This window comes from Musca autumnalis, unplaced genomic scaffold (genome assembly GCF_047663935.1).
Source record: "Musca autumnalis isolate F117 unplaced genomic scaffold, ASM4766393v1 scaffold_5, whole genome shotgun sequence".
NCBI lineage: Eukaryota > Metazoa > Arthropoda > Insecta > Diptera > Muscidae > Musca > Musca autumnalis.
Genome location: NW_027412088.1, coordinates 209,508,849 through 209,530,855, shown reverse-complemented (window position 1 = coordinate 209,530,855; position 22,007 = coordinate 209,508,849). Strand labels below are relative to the sequence as shown.

At 36.9% G+C, this 22,007-nt stretch overlaps 3 protein-coding genes across 9 annotated transcripts in view; 2 read left to right on the top strand and 1 right to left on the bottom strand.

Annotated features, from left to right (window-relative positions):
* nord (neuron derived neurotrophic factor nord) overlaps positions 1-6,329 on the top strand; it is a 74,009-nt gene extending 67,680 nt beyond the window's left edge. For all 7 annotated transcript variants that reach the window (XM_073991791.1, XM_073991792.1, XM_073991796.1 and 4 more), the window contains 8 exons: positions 2,328-2,413; positions 2,486-2,717; positions 2,885-3,078; positions 3,145-3,389; positions 3,459-3,692; positions 5,028-5,161; positions 5,664-5,801; positions 6,093-6,329. In XM_073991791.1, the coding sequence (XP_073847892.1) occupies positions 2,328-2,413; positions 2,486-2,717; positions 2,885-3,078; positions 3,145-3,389; positions 3,459-3,692; positions 5,028-5,161; positions 5,664-5,801; positions 6,093-6,285 (1,456 nt within the window). In that variant the 3' untranslated portion in view covers positions 6,286-6,329. The remainder of the gene's footprint in view (positions 1-2,327; positions 2,414-2,485; positions 2,718-2,884; positions 3,079-3,144; positions 3,390-3,458; positions 3,693-5,027; positions 5,162-5,663; positions 5,802-6,092) is intronic.
* Ir60a (Ionotropic receptor 60a) overlaps positions 1-12,265 on the bottom strand; it is a 32,682-nt gene extending 20,417 nt beyond the window's left edge. The window contains exon 1 of the mRNA XM_073991790.1: positions 11,754-12,265. The gene's annotated coding sequence lies outside the window, so the exon portion shown is untranslated. The remainder of the gene's footprint in view (positions 1-11,753) is intronic.
* Positions 12,266-18,852: 6,587 nt separating this feature from the next.
* On the top strand, positions 18,853-21,844 carry LOC141406226 (uncharacterized). Its single transcript, XM_073991426.1, has 4 exons — positions 18,853-18,880; positions 19,486-20,027; positions 20,118-20,561; positions 20,628-21,844. Exons 2-4 carry the CDS (start codon positions 19,530-19,532, stop codon positions 21,738-21,740), a joined length of 2,055 nt encoding a protein of 684 aa, XP_073847527.1. The 5' UTR covers positions 18,853-18,880; positions 19,486-19,529; the 3' UTR covers positions 21,741-21,844.
* The last annotated feature ends 163 nt before the right edge of the window (positions 21,845-22,007 follow it).

Here is a 22,007-nt window from a genome sequence, read left to right as displayed (position 1 = left end):
AGGTTAGGACCTGGTCTCGAATCGCTTTGATTTTTGTTTACGCAAGTTGTATTCGCTGTCCTCTATACGACGCTGTAAGTTTCATTAGGGGCAAGTCCATACTTCCTGAGAAAATAGCCTGAAAGTTACAAAAAACCCTATGACACCGTGTGTAGTGGTTGGAGCGCAAGATAACTCTCGAACGGATCTGCCGATTCGGTCCAAAATTTGGCTTTCGTAATATTTTGTCCAAAATTAGTTCAAGTTCAAAGATGGATTATATCGGTCCACTCCTTCCGGGACCTCCCCCACAGAAGTTCGAAAATGTTCGGAAAATTTGTACGTACAATAACTCTTGAAGGGAGTAACCGATTTGGTTCATACTTTGCACATTATGAAATTTCTACCAGACTTAGATGAGGTTCCAATATGGACTCCTTCGAGTACCTCCCACACAAAATTTCGGAAAAGTTCAGTTTAGGACCTGTTCACGAATCGCCTTGGTTTTTGTTGTAACATCTTGTATTCACTGTCCCCTATACGAAGGTACAAGTTTCATCAGATAATAATTCTCGAACGGAAATGCCGATTCCGGCCAAAATTTGGCCTTCGTAATATTGTTTCCAAACTTACTTTAAGTTCGTAGATAAGCCATATCGGTCCACTCCTTCAGGTACCTACCCCACAAAAGTTCAAAAATATTCGGAAAAATTGTGCGCACGATAACTCTTGATGGGAGTGACCGATTTGGTCCATACTTTACACATTCTCATAATATCTACCAGATATAGATCAGGTTCGAATATGTACTATATTTGTCCACTCCATCCCGTACCTCCCACACAAAATTTTGGATAAGTTCACTTTAAGGCCTGCTATTGAATCACTTTGATTTTTGTTGAAGCAAATTACATTCGCTGCCTCAATTACGATGGTAAAAGTTGTTGCAGAGGCAAATCCATACTTCTTGAGAAAACAGCCCGAAGGGTGTAAAAACCCCCTATGGTACCCCCATGGTCTATGTCGGTCCATTCCTTTAAGTACCTTTTCCGCAACATTTTTGAGCTTTAATCCTAATCAACATTTTTGTCGGTTCATACGACCAAAATTTTGAAACCCCCTAAATACATAAGTTTTTTTGGGAAAAAAGTGTTTCAATTTGCACAGGCTGAGGGTATATCTCTGTCGGCAAAGCCGACTAATACTTTTTTACTTGTTTTTATATAACTTTATTTCATATATCAAAAGAATTAAAAGTGGTTTGTGCGGAACCTTTTTCAATATTTAAATGGAATAAAAGTTATTTTAGTCATTAATAGGCAGGCATTCCCTCGTGTAGCAGGATTACGATTTTTTTCATTTCATTGTATTTAAAATAAAATCAAAGTGGTTTGAGCGCACCCTTTTTTTATAATAAAATGGAATGAATATTATTTTAGGTATTATTTGGCAAAATTTCCTTCATTCTGCCTACAGGAAATCATTTCTGAGAAAAAAAATGTCAAAAAGTCATAACCCTACTCTACACACAAAACACAACGGGTTCTTCACCTTAAACAGTCATATCTCAGCCAATTTTGCTCCGATTGATTTGAAATTTGTTTTGTTACCTGTACTTCAAAATAAGCCAATATTTTTTTTTAGATTTTTTGAAACTGACTAGTAGTAGTTAAGTAGTACTACGTGGCGTATGATTTTCATTTAACAATAATTGTTAATACTTATACGCTATATTTTAAATATATACACAATTATTTCTTTAAATCAATATATGTATGTTTATCATCATTTACCTCCACAAAATTATAGAAAAGGCCATAATATTTTCTCCATAACCAAAGCATTTATTTTAATAAAACTGACCTCTCTTCTTGGCTCTTTCTTTCTTTCTTTATACTCAACCTAATTAAAAATGCCATTTGTTAGTTCCCAAAAAATGTGAATTAAAATCCATGGTTGATGTTAACCAAGGACCATGAGAAAGCGAAAGAGAGCGAGAAGGAGAGAAAAAATCTTAAAGTTAATTGGGTTTAATTTCAGCTAGAATAAATACATTCTAGAGCAGAAAGCCAGAAAAATATTTTCGTTTTGTGTTTTTTGCTGGCACTTGTTTGTTTTTTTGCCTCTGTAGCTTGTTGGGCATTTGGATTTTTATTTCATAAAGTAAATTCTGACCACTGAACCAAAAGCAAAGGACGTACTTTTGACAAGCATAATTTCCAGTTGGAAAGCATTTTCTTGTTTTTTTGTTTCTCCTTCTTCTTCATTACAGCCAATTTCCCCCTTAGTTTATTTATTTGACTGCAATTCAATTTTATAAATCTTGTTTTTATTTTTGTATTTTGCAGATTTGTATTGCATTTGAACACATCGACACCCTTAAATATAAATTTCTCACAAATTGTGGCACGCAAAATCTACTTTAATCAGACGAGTAAGTACGGAATGGTGTTCTCGTTTCTTGAATTAAGTTTAGAATACATTCTTTCATTCTCCACATTTTTAGTAAACTTATTACGCTCCAGCAAAAACGCTCAGCATTCAATAACCCTTACATGTGCCCTACGCGGACAATATGATATTTTTGTCCAGGCCCGTCACAGAGGTTCTGTAAAAATTGAGGCTATTGGTTTGCATCCACAAGCCAATTGGCCTCTCTTGAATCGGACACATAGCATAACTATACGAAGTCAAAATCGAATACGAAAACGTCAAATGATTGTCAAATGGGATAAAAGGTATGAACCAGTGTATGAGAATTTTTGTGAAAAGTAAAAACCAACAAGCGGTTTCCCTAGCTATGCATTTGAATTATGGGGTTTGAAAAGGCTTCTACAAGTTTTATTGCAAAAAAAATATATTTTTTTTTTTTAATTATTAAACCTATTTTTATACCTTTCCTTAGTAAATTTGATTTTCATGCAGTCCAGTATTGCCTGGTGGTCAGCACAAGAAGTGCTCACAAAGATTTCTGTCAAGCTGTGGATGAATTTTTAACATCACCATCGGCAAATCGTAGAAATTCACCAGGTGTTTGTCAGCAACCCTTAACCATTGAATCAATCTTGTCCAGACCAGCCGAAAGAGCCAAGAAAATAGGTAAGAAACCACCATGATAAGACTTACCCTGACACCCACATTAATAACTTGAAATTTCTTCCTCAGATCCCCACACCATAAATGTCATATGTACGGGAAGTCGCACTCAGCAACTGATACGAGGATTGGCCCCAAATTATGAATACTTTTTGGATGTATTTGGAATTCATACCAAACGTCAAAATCTCACCTTTCACATAGCCTCATCCACCATTCATTTCAATCGGACCCATCCGGCCTTATTGAAGGCCAATTCCTTAAGTATTGTAAAAATTTCAGGTTTACATGGAGTGCAAGTGTTTAGTTTTAAGGTACGTTTTAAAAATTCCATATACAAAGATTCCACATGACTCATATCATCTTTACATTTCTCTTTTAAGGTTCCTCCCCTTCCCACACCAGATTCCCAGACCTCACTGCGATATTTGATATTACCTTGTGATGGCAGTGAAGTTGATGCCAAAATTTTGAAACAACGAAAAGTCATAGGGAATATCAGTAACATATACCGACCTACTTATATCGATTTGACGTCAATACGAGAAGCAGGACGCTATATGATACGCTTTAAACCTAGCAATGATGATGAAGTCCTGAGAGCCAATAAAATTGGGGTAAGTAAACTATTATGAAAAAGAAATACTCAAAAATGGAGATTGTAATTTTCGAATATGTACTTATCTAAAATATATGAAAAATGTTTGAACTGGCTAGGATAGCTTCTTCGGAAGCCCACACTCGAGGCCGAAAAATTGCTTTGGCAAGTGAGATGTCAAAAATGGATTTTTTAACTAAATTGGCCTTAGCTTGGTTATGAATGAGATCCAAACGGTAACAAAGTATCAGTCAGCTGTGCCAACAGAGATATACCCTCAGTCTCGGATCTAAAGAAAAGAAATAAACAGAATACTTCTGACGTCTATATGAGTTTTTTGAGTTCTTGGGCCAATTTCTCAGGAATTGTGGAACTGCCCCTGATAAAAATGTACCCTCGTAACTAGGGTCACATACACAGCATGTTGCCAACAACTTTAAAACGATCCCAAACGAGTCCTAAAACTGAAATCTTTACAAACTTTGTGTGGATATAGTCAATATTATGACTTAATCCGAGTCTGTAAAAAATAATAAAATGCAGAACGTTTGGACCAAATCGGTTTCTCCTTTCGAGGGTTATCTTACGTTCAACCCAGTTTAGTTGGTACCGACAGGCTTTCTGGAGCATTGGGTCATTATCTCAGGAAGTATATACTTCTCCCTGAAAAAAAAATCAAAACGATCAGAGACTAGCTGTACTTTTTCCAAATTTTGTGTGGGAGATACACGGAGGAGTATACCTATCACGTATATATTCAAACCTGATCTGTGTCTGGTAGTAATATTACCATATGCAATTCGAGAGTTATCGTGCGTACGATTTCAGGGCAACTTTTTAAACTATTGTGGGGGAGATGCCGGAAAGAGTGGACCGATCCGTTCGAGAGTAATCGTGAGCATCAGAGCCAGAGCGACAGACGAGCGGACATGGCTAAATCAACCTAAAATTATCTAAAACGGATTTCGTTGAAACATATTTGGTGATGAGGCACAATTTAAGTCGTATCAAAATGTATTTACCGCCTTTCATCTAAAGGCTGAGGGTATAAACGGCAAACAGATATTAACTTTTCGATAGTCCTATACGGACAATAATAAAAATTTAATCCATAAGGTTTTTATATTCCCCATTTCACAGACCCAACAATATGTCAGTCAGTTATTTAAGGCTTCTATTAGTCAATTTCTGCTGAATAGGTTGTATAATTGAATTTCTATATAAACGATTAAAAAAGCTCATAACAAAATATGCCTGGACATCAAAGTGATTCATCGCATCTCCCATGTATTGTAAAACCCTGTTTGTTTTGTAAAAATAATTATTATATTTTTTTCATTTTCCCCCCTTGCAGCTAGCCGTAACCACGAATCGCGTTTTCAGCCAACTACCCGAGTTGCCCGAAAACATAACTGTTTTTGAGGTTCGAACAAAATGTCACTCTACGAAAATTGCTTGGTATAGTTCACCGGAAATTCGTACACTCAGGTAAACAAACAAACAAAAAAACAATTTCGCTTAAATCAATTTTTTCTCTGTTTTCCACAAATTTATGTTGGCGACAGAGTTTTTATAACAAAGCAAACAAAATCAACGTTAAATCAAATAAACAAATATTGAATTGTTGTTGTTTTTTCGTTATTGTTTCATTATTGAAAACCCATGGAAAATAACCTGCTGACCCTATTGGAACTTGTTCGACAACGCTGTTGCATGACAAACATACACGCACACCTACACAAAATCGCAACATGAAATTTATGAAAATTGGATGATGTCCTTCTTATTACACGCTCCCTTCCTTCTTGGGTACTAAACAATGGTGAAAATGAATGGGGGCTCTGACTGGGCTTTGTGCAACATCTCTATTCAAATGTGTACTTGTGTGGGTGCTGCAATGTATCCTGGCGGCAATGACGGCGGTGGTGGTGATGATGATGGTCGTGTTGGCGTTGTGTTCTGTGTGTTTTGTGCCGCTTCACTTAAGCAGTTACTGCATAATTGTGTTCAATTTGCCGCAACGCAATCGCAGCTCCATCGATTCTACAAATTATTGCATGGATTTTGGCAAGCGTGTAATGCAACATCAGCAATTTCATTCAATAAAATGCCCAAAAAAGGCTAAAAAGTGAGTAGAAAATACACATCTACATTCATACATATGTATATGTGTATTTACACAACTATAGTGGAAGATAAAAACAAATGTTTGACCACAGATAATCTGAATTGTTGCAAGGCAAAAAGTTCAAATTTTGTTGGCCAAATTGTGACAAAAACAAGCACCGCATTAGATAGCCAAAGACTAGACATTTTTATAGCCACGTTTACTGGGTTATGATCATTTCACACATACACACAAATTGTGTTGCAAACATAATTAACCCCATTTTTTATTTTTTTTTTCACGATTTTACAGTCCACCACTTTTGGAAACCGATACCATTTTCAATCTAACACCGGGTGAATCCTATTTAATCTATGTAACCGCCAATCTAAGTGAGGGCAAGCCCCTGCCCTATCAATCTCTCAAAGTGAAAATGCATCACCAGTGTCCCGAGGAAGTGCTGGGCATAGAATCAAGAGATCAATCAACCTACTATTTAAATTAAGTTTCAGTTATTAAGCAAACACAAAAAGAATTCCAAAAACAAAACAAGCTATGATAAACTACATATAAACTAAATTACAACTACAAACAAGAAAAACACACAAACAAAATCAAAGCTTTTTCCTAAAGAAAAACAAAAGCCACAAAAATACATTTTGACAAATAAGCAACGAATTAAAAAAAATATTTTTATAACAAATAATTTTAATAATTCTTATTAAGCGTGTTTTTTTTTTCTTTTGTAATGCTTTAGATTTATTCAAACTAAGTAGCTTTTAATTTTTTTATTTACATAAGGTTTGTTCATAGCATTATAATAATAATAATAATTAAAAAATGCCTTTGATTTCTAGATTCGTAGGAAATACTGCAGTTTTCAACTTTAATGTTTAGATTTCGTAAAAATGTGTAAATTTTAATTTTTATTGTCTAATCACTTATATTTGTAAATATTTAAGAGTAGAATTTTTCAATTCAAGTTGATAAAGTTAAATATTCCACCAAAAAGGGAGTGAACTCGAATTAATTTCATATTTATGCAGGTTTGAAGGAATTAAAGTGGACGATGACCCACGATGTGGGTTTATGTTCAGAGTGGCTAGAAAACCATTTTGTGAAACGTATTCAAAAGAGATCCCCGTTTAATTTTTAAGGTAACTATAACTTTGTTGTTGCATGCGAACTCAGGCAAGGCTACGAAATGCTTAACTCTTCTGTCCAAGTGGTAAAATATTCAAGATATTCTCCTTCACTTGTGTGAGCAACATGACCTAAGCTGCGTAATCGATTTTGGAGTTTGACCCATACCTATGTCGTCGTAAAATTCTACTTGCAGTCAATCACATTCTCCAGTCAGAATATGCAATAATGATAGCTGCCATCCCGATCAATCAATTATTTCCCGCAAAAATCCGTCGTCTTTTCTACTTGTGGAACGGGTCAGCCGACCAAATCTTCGTGCTTCTATCGAAATGAAAAATGTTGAATTCAGGCCTAAATTGTCACATACATATCGGTTCGGAACGCTCACAAGGTATATGAAGGAAAGAAGAGACAGCATGCCAAAGAAACAATGAGGATTTTTTCTGAATGAAAACTCCCCGTGAATTTTGTCACTCTGCCGTTTCAACTTAACGTAGAAAGTGAGAAAACTCACAAGGGAGTTTTCATTTAAAATAACCCCCAATAATAATATGGTAACAGGAGCTGATGAGTTACAATCAATGATTCTCAATATGAGACTTTACACGCTGATAAGGTACATGCATCTGTTGGTTAGCATTATTATAACAAATATAAAGGATATCCGATGGTTGGAACCTAAATGCTCTATGTCTTATACACAAAACAGTAGAGAAGTCAGTGTGTTTCCAATTGCAGAGGGTAGTAGTAGACCGGCTACTTCCAATGGCATGCGAGGAAAGAGTGCAAAGTGCTCTTGAATCAAATTTAAACGGAAGGTGCTTACACCTGGGAAGTTTCTGCGGATTCTGAAAACTACAATGTTCATAGAGAAAAATCAAAAAACCAAAAAAATCTCCGGAGCGCTTTTTAAATAAATCAAGTTGACATTTTTAGGGGTTGTTTAGGTTTTTGCGATTTTGCTTGGAAACCGCAAGTCCTATCAAAATGGGAATAAAGAAAATGTTGTAGCTATGAAAATTCTCTACAAGATTGACCATAATGATATTTTCGTAGGTTTTACAACTTTTGAGATATAGAAGTTGAAATTGGGACAATTCAAATTCAATTCTGTGTCGTCTCCTTATAAAACAATGTGATGACTGCAATTTTCCAACTTAAACTTATATATCTAAAAAAATGGTACAACCTAGGAAAAATTACATAAGCCAGTCTTGTAGAGAATTTTCACAGCTATAAGATTTTCTCAGGTCCCATGCCGATAAGACTTGCCGTATTGAAGCAAAATCGCGAAACCCTAACAAAAAAAACTAAAAATGTAAACTGAGCTTCTTTATCTCAAAAATGGTACAGCCTGAGAACAACTTGAATCGCGATTTATTTAAAAAGCGCTCCGGCGATTTTTTTTTGTTTTTTTATTTTTCTCATCTATATACATTGTAGTTTCAGAATCCGCAAAAACTTCCCAGGTGTAAGCACCTTCCATTTAAATTTGATTCAAGAGCACCGTGTGTACTGTAAGACCAACTAGAGTCTGTTGTGAATTAAATATTTGGAACATTTCAATGTGACTTTAGATCTGCAAATCCACTATCAGCCAGTGCTCAAAGGGTCATCCTGGGCTAGATGTTTTGAAGCAGTGAAGGTCCCTTGGTCAGTATCCCCAAACCTTTAGCACATTTGTAGCTTCAATCCGCTAACTAGTTTAGAAGATCGCTTCTGAAACGTCTGACTTTATATAATTGGTTTCTTACTGCCCGAACATTTGGAACATTTGAATGTGACTTTAGATCTGCAAATCCACTATCAGCCAGAGATCAAAGGGTCAGCAAGATGGGCTAAATGTTTTGAAGCAGTGAAGGTCCCTTGGTCAGTATTCCCCAAACCTTTAGCACATTTGTAGCTTCAATCCGCTAACTAGTTTAGAAGACCGCTTCTGGAACGTCTGATATAATTGGTTTCTTACTGGCCGAAAACAAAAGGACAGGAAGTGTATTCATCTATTGTTTCACCTTGGACAGGGGGTCGAATCCGTGATGGTGACTGTGCTACCCTTCGAGATTGTGTATTCTCCTCACTGTTTTAGATTGCGAACTAGCTTTATTTCTCTTCAGTTATATATGCCTACCCACAGGCATACCATGAGTGCACTCGAAGATTGTACGTTGGTTGTTGAATGCTTTATCTGGAATACTTCTACTCCCAATAACATCATGCTTAGAAAGGCAGAACCGTATTGCACAGACGAACAAACAGACGGCTTCTTACTGCCAGAAGACAAACGGACGGGAAATCTATTGATCTATAATTTTGTCTTGAATAGGGGGTGGTGGCCATGGTGGTTGTGGTTTTTTGTGCTACTGCACAAAGTAGCTTTACTCCTCTTTAGTTTCGTATGCCTACCTACATACATACACTGCCCGTTCAGTTGTTTATCTGTTGACACGCTTTAATGTTGTGGGTGAGTAATCGGATGTTTCATCTGGCAGATTAAACATAGGAAGGCAGGACCGAACGGCACAGATTCGTAAACAGTCGCCCTGATAATTTGGCGGTCTGAACTCATGGGGGAAGTGTTTCACCACAAAGTCCGTTACTGAACCATAGATGAATAGAAGAAATTACACCGCCGGGATAATAATATCTTGCGGAGCCACTTTAATGTGCCCATCTGAATGTTTCCTCTGCCCTCCTTTTAATTGAAAATGTTTTTTATTTATGGTGGACAGCATGAAGGGTCTGACATGACTGTTTTACTTCTCACGGTGCGCCTTACCTAATTTTAAATGGAAGGTGCTTACACCTGGGAAGTTTTTGCAGATTTTGAAACTACAATGCTCATAGATAAGAAATATCAAGAAACAAAAAAAAAATCGCAGGAGGGATTTTCAAATAAATCGCGATTCAAATTCACATTTTTAGGGGTTCTTAAGGTTTTCACGATTTTGCTTGGAAACCGCTAGTCCTATGTAAATGGGCCGTGAAAATTCTCCACAAGATTGACCTTTATGACATTTTCGTAGGTTTTACCGTTTTTGAGATATAGAAGTTCAAATTTTAGACAATACCCATTAACATAGGAATCGCGGTTTCCAAGCAAAACCGTGAAAAACTGAAGAACCCCTAAAAATGTGAAATTAAATCGCGATTTATTTCAAAATCCCTCCGGCGATTTTTTTCTTGTTTCTTGATATTTCTCATCTCTGAGCATTGTAGTTTCAGAATCTGCAAAAACTTCCCAGGTGTAAGCACCTTCCATTTAAAATTTGTTAAGGCGCACCGTGTCCCTTTTTACATTTTTATTGAAATATTTAACTTTGTCATTTGTTTTTCTTATGTAAATTATAATTTTTAATTAGCTTTTATCTTTGGTTTTTTTCTACACTCGCATATTATATAAGTAATGATGTTGTTGTTTTAGCCACAACAGCAAATAAAAAAAGAACAGAAACCCAACTAGCCTACCTACCTACCGTAACTTCAATGGATGAAAGGAAGTGGAGATATAAAAAAACACAAAAACTTTAATATTTATAATTCATAAAAAAATAAACAACAACAAATAAATAAAATATGACAATAAACATGAAGCTTGATAATTTTTGTTTTTTGTTCTCCTAAAGAAAGGAATATTAAAAATTAATAATATATAAATATTTGCTAATGACTAAAATTAATTAAAAAGAATAAAACTCATTAAATTATATACAAATATACATACAAACATATATACAACTTCATATATGAATCAAACGGATTTAAACTATAAATGAAATTGAATTAATTTTTTTTTGTGGACAGGTGGATTTTTTCTCAATATTTTATACCCTGCATGGGGAGGGTTGTGTTAAGGTTTAAAAGTAAAACAAAAAAAAAAAAAGAAAACAGACTAATAGTTGGCTAAACTCCCTTCAACAAACTTGGTTGTTGTATTCAAATCGAAATTTTCCTGTTACATAAATATCTTTCTTTACACTCAAGGAATCAGCTTCGACTCCCTGAGAACTGATCAATGCATTTTTTAACTGTAACCACAAAATTCCGATATTGTCATTACTTTAAATTAATTGTACAAGAATCAAATTAAATATACATAAGTGGATCCACATAAAATGGTGTTTGAAATATTTCAAATTCCTAAGACAACGATTTCAGTGGTAGAGTACATGCATAACTGCACAATTGCTGAATAATAGCTTATTTTTCAGGAAAGTGTTTTATGGGATTTAACAGGATTGCTACTATAACCACTAAAACATTCAGTTCTAAAAAGAGTGTTTGTTAAATTACAGCTCCGAATTTCCGAATTTTAGCGAGAAAGGTAAATATCTACGAACGGTAACGAAGTCGTCATTATCAATATTATATAAAATAAAATTATAAACACACACATAGGGTCTGTTCCAGAACTGCAAGAATCTACCAATTTTTACTATTTTTTTCGATAACATAAAGGAAAAAATGTTATCGTAGTAAAAAATAGTAGCTTCTTGCAGGTTCTGGAACAGAGCTATATATTTATATCCAACTGTCCAATTTAGCTAGTATTCTATGTAATGTACACCATGGTAAACATCGTTGTATACAAATACAAATATATACAAAATATTATATAAAAAGTAAAAAAAGATATATATTTCATTAAAGAAAATAATAATAAAAAACTATAAAGAAATATATACGACTATAAAAACAGTGTTCTCATTCATGAATGGTAATAAATGGAAGTGAAAATACTTGTAGAGATTTTAGATTTTTAATTTAATTATATACAATTACAAGATACCTATATAGCTTTGTAGATTTTACAACAAATAGTTGACTTACAAATATTCTCTAACCGCTTAGAAAATATTTAATACCATGTTCAGTAATTATTTGCACATTTATCAAGCCGAATGACAGACGACAGTTACAATTTAAACGAATTAAATAAAATAGCCCGATGTTGTTTTACTCTTCGCGGTCAAACACCTAACCACTGTGGAAACGGCAACATGAAGCTGTTGTTGATTAATGAGAAATGAATTTGTCTCGTTTGTTGCAACAAACAAATTCAAATGTGCAAAACTCTGACAAATGCTTCTTTCCCATACACACACACCAATACACGTGCACAACAATGAAGAGTTCAACATTACATACTCGCACTCAAACACTCACATTAGTTGTAACTATCAAATTCACCTAAAACTCCTTTATACCGAATGACAGGTTTAAAAAGCCAAACAGATATTAAAAACTAAACCCGTTGTACCCGTTGTTCTTGCTTCACTGATGCCGCTTGTTGAAATGATGGTAATTGTGATTACCATAGACAACATTCAACTGAACCGAACGACCGGCCAGTCACAATAACTGATAGTCCTAAACGAGCCAAAACAAATGTCCTTTTTGTGCATACATATTTTTAGGTGTTTATGTGTATGTTTTGAAATACGAGTTCAGTAAGACAATTTATGGGGACTAGGATGTTCTATATAGGGAACTTATAATACTTTTTTCTATGAAAATGACTTAGAAATCCCACGAAACGAAGTGCACAGAGGGAAAAAGTAAATTTAAAATCAGCACCGTATGGTGTCAACATAAGCACAGGCGTGTTCATTTCTTTTTTACCACGGCTATTGTAATTTTTTGAATCTGATCACTAATGTTACCAATAAGAACACATGCGTGCTCAATTTTCTACACAAACGTGCTCAAACGGTACGTTACGTTGTCAATTCTCAAAACCTTTGACACTTTATCGTTGTCAAATTGACAACAGCGTGCTCATTTCGACAACAAACAGTGTTGACACACTGTCGCCAACGGATGTGGTCAAAATGACCACGAATGGTTTCACTAAAAAGACACCACTTAAAGAAAAAGTATTCTCTCATATCAATGAGTACAATCCAATTCTTTATTCAGCTCATTTTTATCGCCAAGTCGAAGATGACTCAAGGAGAAGGTGAGCAGATTTGCGACAAATCTCTCCTTCACGGTATCCAACTTTGATGTCCAATGATCTCCACACCTCCCTGATCCATAAAACTGTAAATTAAATAAAATAAATTTCTTGCAGATGGGTGCCACCGTGGTGCAATAGTATGCACACCCGCCTTGCACGCTAAAGGTCGTGGATTCGATTCCCCGGCCAGTCAACATCAAACGGTGGCAAAATACCCCTCAGTAATGTTGGCGACCTTTCCTGAGTATTTCAGCCATGTAAAACTTCTCTACAAGTGGTGTCTTAAGACACGCCGTTCGGACTCGGCAATAAACAGTAGGTCTCATATCATTGAGCTAATATGAATCGGGGTGCACTCATTGATATGAGAGAAGTCTGCCTTGCCCCGTATGGGATGTTTGTAGAACAATTATTATAATTTCTTGCAGATAAGTTGAGAGCGTATTTAAGTATGTGTTAATTCTTTCCTCCAGTGCATTGATGCCCATACCTGTCGCAAGTATCGTGCAGTCATCAGTGTATGATACCAGCTTGATGCCTTCTGGGGGAGCAGGAAAGTTAGGGACGTAAAACTTAAACAGGAGAGGAGAAATAACTCATCCCTGCTGTACACCCAATTTCATTTTATGACTCTTTGACTCTAATCTCCACGTGTGACAGCCTGTCATTGGCGTAATTGCACAACCATCTTTTGACCGTGTGTGGCAAAGTGGAGCTGATGATGTCTTAAGTAAAACGGTGTGGTCGATAGTGGAAAAAGCTTAGGACAAATCGAGAGCTACAATTTTCCTTTCGGCAGGTCTTGTCTTGCTCAGACTTGTCAGGTGTTAGGAGTGGGATAATCCTGGCCATTTTCCACACCTCTAGGATCGCGGGCGAGTTGATGGATAAATTCCGAAAGTCTGCTAAATATTTTTTAGCAGTTGGACTCATATTTTTGAGCATGACCATTGAGATGCCATCGGGACATATAACTTTGAATGGTTTGGCTCTGGCGCTAACATTCTCCAACGTCAGTACGAGTGGAAACTTAAAGTTGGTTCTTCTTTTTTTTTTTTGCTCTCATTAGGATAGATCTATTTGTCCTGTCCTGATCAGTTGGGAGTAGGATAAACTGCTGAAAGAATTTAACGCGAATTTCGTGAAAGCTGTAATATTAGCACCACCAAAATTTAAAGTTATGTTACCCTTATTAACTCCAGTTGGGTTCTTGATTGTGTTACATATGCGAACTAGCTTCGCAATTTTTCAGGTGACTCAGCCATTTGTCTCTGTGGTGTTGGTAACAAAGCTGTTTATTCTTTTTTCGTCAGACGTTGGATCCATCGGTCGTCCGCTGTAGATTGTCGCAATTGGTTGGGTTCTTCTGCTACGAGCGCAGCCGGTGTTGGGTAATTGGGGCCCCTGCAGGAATGAAACGTTTGGCCGCCCGGAAAATTGATATCCTTAAATTCTGCTCAGTCTGCTCAGGGGGACGGCTGTTGACTGATGTTGTTGTCAATTTCGTTAAGAAAGCCATATCTATTCGCCTTCTTGTAATTTATGGGCGAACGTTTATGAGGCTCCACAAAGTCGCTCGACTTCTCCACCGTAATGACAATCGGAATAGGGTCCGATGGCAGAGAGACACGGGTTTGTCAGGTCGTAAAAGACAGGAGGGACAGCGCTGATGTCAGGGGAGTTGGTGCAGTTTGTCGTGCTCCTGGTGGGGAAGTCATTGGACAGGCTGTAGCATACATATCGGTCTATAATTAAAGCTACACCCCGTCATTTCTTCTCTATATCCTTAATGTTGGTTCTTTTTTGTTTTTGCTCTCCTTAGGACAGATCCTTTTGCCCTGTCCATATCTGTTCGCCTTCTTGTAGTTTATGGACGAACGTTTATCAGGCTCCACAAAGTTGCTCGGCTACTCCACCGTAATGACAATTGGAATAGGGTCCGATGACAAACATGGGTTTGTCAGGTCGTAAAAGGGAGAAGGGACAGCGCTGATGTCAGGGGAGATGGTGCCGTTTGTCGTGATCCTGGTGGGGAAGCAATTGGACAGGCTGTAGCATACATCTCAGTCTATGAGGAAAGCTCAACCCCATCATAACTTCTCTATATCCTTTCTAACAATGACTCACCAACCTGGACTCTGAAACAAGCTTTGTTTCCTGAACTGCTGCTATAAGATTTCTATTTCTAAATAAAAAAAAACAGCAATTTCCACAAATTTATTCCGGAGCCCATTACAATTAAGTTGCAGGATCCTGAATGATTGTTGTGAATGATGATGTATAACAGAACATCATCATAGTTCTCTGAAGAAGTGGCTTTCCAATGTTATCTCATAGGTGATGAAATCGGACGAGGATTACAATTTCCGAGACCTAGGGGTGCCGACTCTAATATGCACAGATCTATCCTGTTACAAACATTGATTATCTTTCCTGAGCTACCTGTAGTTATAAGTCATTAAGTCTAAAAAATTTCCAAGAGTTCACGTCCAAAGCAAATTGCTTTACCGAAGTTTAAAAAATCCGTCAATATATAGCTCTGTTCCTTTACGTGCAAGAATCTTCAAGTTTTACCACTTTTTACTCGAAAAGCATTCCTTTACTTCAGACACCATACAATTCATATGGGAGCAGTTTACAACTTTTGCTACTTTTGCCGGTTTTACCACTTTCAAAAGTAAAGGAACAGACCATATATCTCCAACCGAACTCAACACACAAGACACAAAATAAAATTTTCATTAGGTTTTTTTTCCTCGAAAAAGATATTTCCCTTTCGAATTGAGCTATTATGACCTGAGAAGTACATTAAATCCAACCACTAATGGTTAGTGCGACCATCAGGCATATTAGATGCTATTTTAGTGGGTAGACAAAGGCAAAAATTGGAAACTACCATTTCTACGTACATATTTCGATAATAGAACATTGGTGGCGTCGTTTTTTATTAGGATAGCTAATACAAAGTTTTTTTTAAATAGTCTGGCTTAATCCCATTGTTGTTGTTTTATTATTTTAAAACAACTGGATCTCATCAGTTCTCTTGTTTCTTGTTTGTGGATATTTTACACCGAAGTTATTTTTCAGTAATTTCTTCAACCAAGAAACTTGTTATACCCAAACATCAGTCGTCAGCTCGAAGTATAAAGGCTTGGGTACATAAGCTGCCTCGCCTGATTGCCTTGCTTTCCTGCTTCATTTCTGACATAACAAACATAGAAGAATAGAGAAGGCCGAGCCAATTCCGAACTAGGTTGCCCTTTTCTTTTTTATTCTTTTATCAGAAGGAAGAAAGGCAAGCAGGCAAGGCAGCTTATGTACCCAGACCTTAAAGGTGTACAAAGAAAAAACTTCAATGAGAAGTTTTTTTTGGCAACCTCAAACAACCCCGACGAAAGTGTTTGCAAAACAAACCAAACCTTTTCCACTGTTATGTGTTGTTGAATTTCAACGAAGGCACATAACAAAATGTTGTTGGTAGCTTGTCGCAGCCATAACCAACCATACAGTGTTTCTCAAATAGAACATAGTTCCATAGTACGGAAATTTTTGACAAGCTGAATGTGGCACTTTCATTTTTCTCTATTCCGAACAATTGTTAATTTGATTTGCAACTATACGTTTGTTTGTATGTTATTTGAAACTATCTGCTTACCATAAAATTGTATTCGATGGAATATTTCCCTCGTGTGCCTCGTATAGTTGCAGTCATTTGCGTCATAGCCCACACAAATGACATATTTATATACGTAACAATCGTTTTACAATTTTTGTTTTTGGAAATTCTTTGTAATAATTTGGTGTACATCATCCAACATTTTAAATTAACAATTTCGTGTTAGATAAAATTAGTTTTTTGTTGTGTATTTGTAACACACAAAAACAGACGCCGCAAATGGCTGAAATGCCTTTTATTGCCTAAAAATAGGCTGATGTTTTTTCCAATCGTCAAATAATAGACAATGAGTTGAATCAACAAACATATTACACACACACATGCATGCATGCATGCATACATATATCTGGCATTCGAGTAATCGACAGAATAATTAAGCCTTCGTAATGCCCTAATAAGCCAATTAAAACCGAATTGCCATTTTAGCTGCTGCAACAATTAAACAATGAAATGTATCAGCGCCTGTAATTATGCTATGAATTGTTGGCAAATGACTCTTTGGCTTAATTTCAATTAAATGGAAGTCGCAATGAAATATTTCATTGGAAATCTGTAATACGCAAATCCCATCACCAGTACATGGGCAAATATTCAATTATCCATGCGCCATAACGTATGTGCCACACAACAGTCGAGATAAGCAACCTGACTACTCCATGGAAGGAATCAAAAGTCCATTCGTTCATCTAATCATTTGTACGCTGTAGAAACTTATTAACCAGAGTGTTAAATGTCTAATAAATCATTCGCAAACAGATCAGAAACAATTACTGACATGATTGCTATGCGCACTTCGGTGGCTTCCAAAACTTGCAAACAAACATGGTGAACGAGCAAAAAATTATTAAACACTGATAAGCCGGCCACTCTGACATAAAACACAAAATAAAAATTGCCACTGTAAATAACGCAATGACGTTTGAACACTTAAGGCATACACATGTAGGTACATAAATGACAGGATGTGAAAAAACACACCCAAGCGATTGGGTGGGAAGTGTTTCTAACTGATCAGGCCAAGGGATAAATTTAAATGTTGCTGTCTTTGCGGGAACTCTAATAGTTTTCAGCGTAAGAAACTCTAACATTTGATATGTTTCTTTGAAGTAAAGTCTTAGTGTTCACGTAGGAACAGGCTAATTTTGTAGTAAAGGTAGTGAATGTATTGGTGAGGGTTGCATGTGTAGAGCAAGGTCGTGCTTTGATATTGTTAAAGTTACGAAGTTTTTCGGCAATTCACACACACACGACCCGAACGCAACGAAAGAGCACACAAATGTTTTGATTTGTTTTTGTTTTGCAGCATGCGTGCATACAACGTTACTAACACACTGTCAAAAGTTGCAAATATTGAGAATTTTGTGTGCCCTCTTCTTGGTCGGCTGTGGTGTAGAGGAAAGAGATATTTTGTTAAACGAGGATCTATTTTTAATATACATTCCGCAGCCCCTTACTCGCGAGCAAGCAAAGAGAGCTTCTCTCTCCATTAACGCATTGAAAAACCATGCACTCACAAAAAACGTTTGCTCAATATTTTGTTGTTGTGTGCCGATTGCTGACTTAAAGAGATAAGTGTGTGGTGGGGCTCTTTCACCAAGAATAGACAAAAATGAGATAAGACTTTCCGTTGCTACATGTGGCATGTCTGAGATAGATTACTTAATGTACACATAAGTATGGCAGATGCGTTCATACACATACGTGCACTCTCGTTTTCTCTTCTACACACTAGTCTACATTAAGTAAAGTCATATTTTACTATTTATTTGGTAAGAATATTTTTAGATTAAATAAATCAGTGCATATAAAGCATTCGAACTAGAGAGACGTTGTTTCTCTTAGGAATCTAGATCCCGATTTAACACTGAGGCTATGATACCTACGGAATAATAACATGGTAGGCATTTCTTCCCCTGTTGTTTGTTTGCTCTTTTCTCCGAAGAAAGAACCCTATCAGTTTACATTCCCATTTTCAATAATAAAGGACTTTTAATTGTCAATAAATGAATTAATGTTCTCAATCACTCAAGCCGCATTATTAATTATTTAATGACATGTCCACACTCACACACATGGAAAGACCCACACACACACACATTCAACTGCATAATTGACTAAACATTTCGGAAATGACGCATTATCTCCACAGATACCAATCAATGAACTGATAACATGATAAAGACCACCTCTGGCGCATCGATGACAAGCCGATTGGATGAATGCCAAAGCTAACAGGTTAATGGAATTGTTGCTTCCTCAGTGCAGAAATTCACTTGTGATTCAGTTTACAAGTGGCGGCAGTTAGATAAACATCGATAAACGGTAATAATTCGACTCAAATTAAGCACAATTTTTGCAATCGAAAAATAAAATGGGAAATATTGTTCTGTGAAGTGGTGTATACTTATAGGAGTGTGTAGAATATTCGTAGTATTAAACATATGTTAAGGACGGATGAAAATTTCCAAAACCGATTTTTTTATATTCACCGTTATACGTATTTAAATTGAAAAAAAACCAGCCAAAAATCGATGCCTTGGTCTCTTAATTACAATATTCGCAGTTACAATTAAAATTCGAAGCATTTCCAAGCAAACCACTACCTACAGCAACCGATATGTCCGAAGAGCTGCGTAACTAACAGCGAAACCGTTAGCATAATTTGGTAGTTGTGTGGAAATCTTTTCGGTTTTCCTTTTCCATATGCAAAACAATATTCGATTATTTAGCTCAACTACAACGAGAAATAAAAACCCCAAAAAAATTACTTGGACTTAAATTGTGTGTAGAAGTGTAGTATAATTTTAGTGCTTGCTTTAGCAATTATTCAGTTTTGAAAGGAATATAATCGGACTTGAACATTTTTGCCACAACCTTCTCTAACGTATTTATAGCCTGCATATGACTTATTTCTTTACATCCCCTAGGTGCTTAGAAACAACATTCAATCCCAACGAAACCTCCAATCTTGATGGCCTTTTCCGGCATCTATTTAACTGAAATACAAACAGTACTACGCAATTGCAGCGAATACAACAACAACACACTTGACGACAATGGATTCCAATATCTCTATAACTCTGGTATAATTACACCACAAGAGGAAACCACTGCCACTAATGGAGGAGGAGACCTCCTCTCTGGCAATGTTGGCAGCAGTGACGAGAGTAGCGAACAAACGGATGACCACAGCCATGAGTACATTCAATCGCAATATCCTGGCATATTGGATAGTGATTTGACTTCATTGACCAGTGCACAAAAAAAGTTCTTCATTGTTACCGTGAGCATACTGTGCGTCATATCTATCTTTGGCAATGTCAGCACTCTGGTGGTTAACTTTCGACGTAAAATTAGGCCGTTCTTTCGTGCCTGCCTTATATCATTAGCGTTGAGTGACTTGATGAACACGGTGTTCCTAAGCACAGCCTATTTGTCACAGTTTACGGTAGAATACGTTCAGATATGGGTGAGTTGTCGGTCGGTTGGTTGCTGTTGCATCAGCAGCCACAAAATTGGTGAGGATAACGTTGAAACAATTAAATGCTTGTCGTTGCAGAGTTTGGGTCCACTTATGTGTAACTTTGTGCCCTTTGCCACAACGGCTGCCATTTTAGCCAGTAGCATGACTCTGGTGGGCATTGCAGTCGACCGCTACTATGCGGTCATGAGAGCTGTAATCGGGTTCTGGCAGCCCAGTGTAATTGCCTGTATCGTCTGCATGCTCTGTATTTGGTTGGCATCGATTGGTATTGCCTGTCCCGTGTTCAACATCTATGATATAATGCCAGTTTATATTTTAACGGAGGAACAGCAAAATGGTGGGGAGGTAACAGAAGGACAAACATCTAAATTTCCCTTTAGTACCGCATATGAGGACACAACGAATGCAATGACAACAACAGACACAAAATCACCCTGGGAAATGGAGGCCTCTCAAGAAAACCTTTCCTATACTTTGGTGCGGGAACAAAAACTTGTTGATATGTGTGTATCCGACCAGGTAAGTTCGTAAACGCCAAACTTCTGTTCCGCTTTAAACATCATTACTCTCTTCATCCTGTTACAGGAGGATGTTACCTTGTACTATGTAATGGTATTTGTTATCATCTTCATACCCTGCATTGGAGCATTCTTTTGGTTTAATACGATTATAGCTCGCAAGTTATGGAAACGTCGACACAGTGTTAGCATTACAAAACACCAGCCAAAGCGTTCCAAATCGAAACGTAAAACATCCACCAGGCAACAACCCATGGAAATGCAGAATCCTCCTCAAACTGCAACATCTGCTTATTCCGCCAACAGTTTGCAACCACAATGTCAAAACTGCAGTTGTAAACTTGGACATAGTTCCAGTACAATGCCAAGCAGCTTGACGGGAGCATTAGGTGGCACAACTCCAGCGGCAACCAATTTTACACCTCCCACCAACATCAATGCCACACGCAACTCCAGAGAAGCCCGACACTTAAGAATGTTCACCATTATCCTGTTGATGATGGCGGTTTTTGTTTTCTTGCGTCTACCGGCCTGGATCTTTTTACTGATGCGTATGTATGGCTCCTATGGAAAGCCTAGAGATTGGATAATCTATTTTGTATTTGGCATACTGAACTTGGCCAGTTCCGTCTTGAATCCCATATTCTATACCTTTCTCACGGAGACCATACAATATGTTTTGCGCTTTAAGGCAAAAGTCTCAGCCTTGTTGTGTTCGGACTGTTCATGGCTCGGATGTTGTTGTTGCTGTTTTCAACGCAAAGGAAAGGAGGCAACCAGTGCTGCGGAAAGTGCAACAACAACTAATATTAAAGAACCTCATTTAGCTCTGAGTTGTTGTGAGAACTTTTGTGGTTGTACGGGTTTCCTACGCGCCACCTGGCAATGTCAACAGCCTCAGATTACAGTACAACAAAGGCAACAGCATCAACAGCGACAACATCAGCAACTTACCTACCCTTTACAAATGGCAAATAAAGGCTACAACAACAAACATATTAACACCCAGGATCAGGTGGGCGCCACAGCAGCTGTATATTGCTATGACAAAGATGAGGGTGTTGATTGCAGTGACGAGTTGGATGGCGAAGAGGAGGATAATGTCGGCGATATTCATTGTTACAATCGTCGAATTTATACAATATATCCAGCATCATTGGTCTCAACATCATCGCAATGAAGAGAATGGGGCGAAACATGGAAATGTATTTGGAATCCAATGAAATAGTCCAACAATTTCAATAAATAATATGACTCCAAAGATTTTGTTGGGAAATAAATCAAGTTGGAATTTTCATTCATCCTAGAAGGAAACAAAAGTCTTATGCCAAACTTAGACTTTAAGAAGATCTCAAGGATAACTTTAGGAAATGTTAAAGAGATGTTATTCTTCATTATTACTCTGCAATGACTTCTATAGTGACCTCAAATCGGGCATCTACAAATG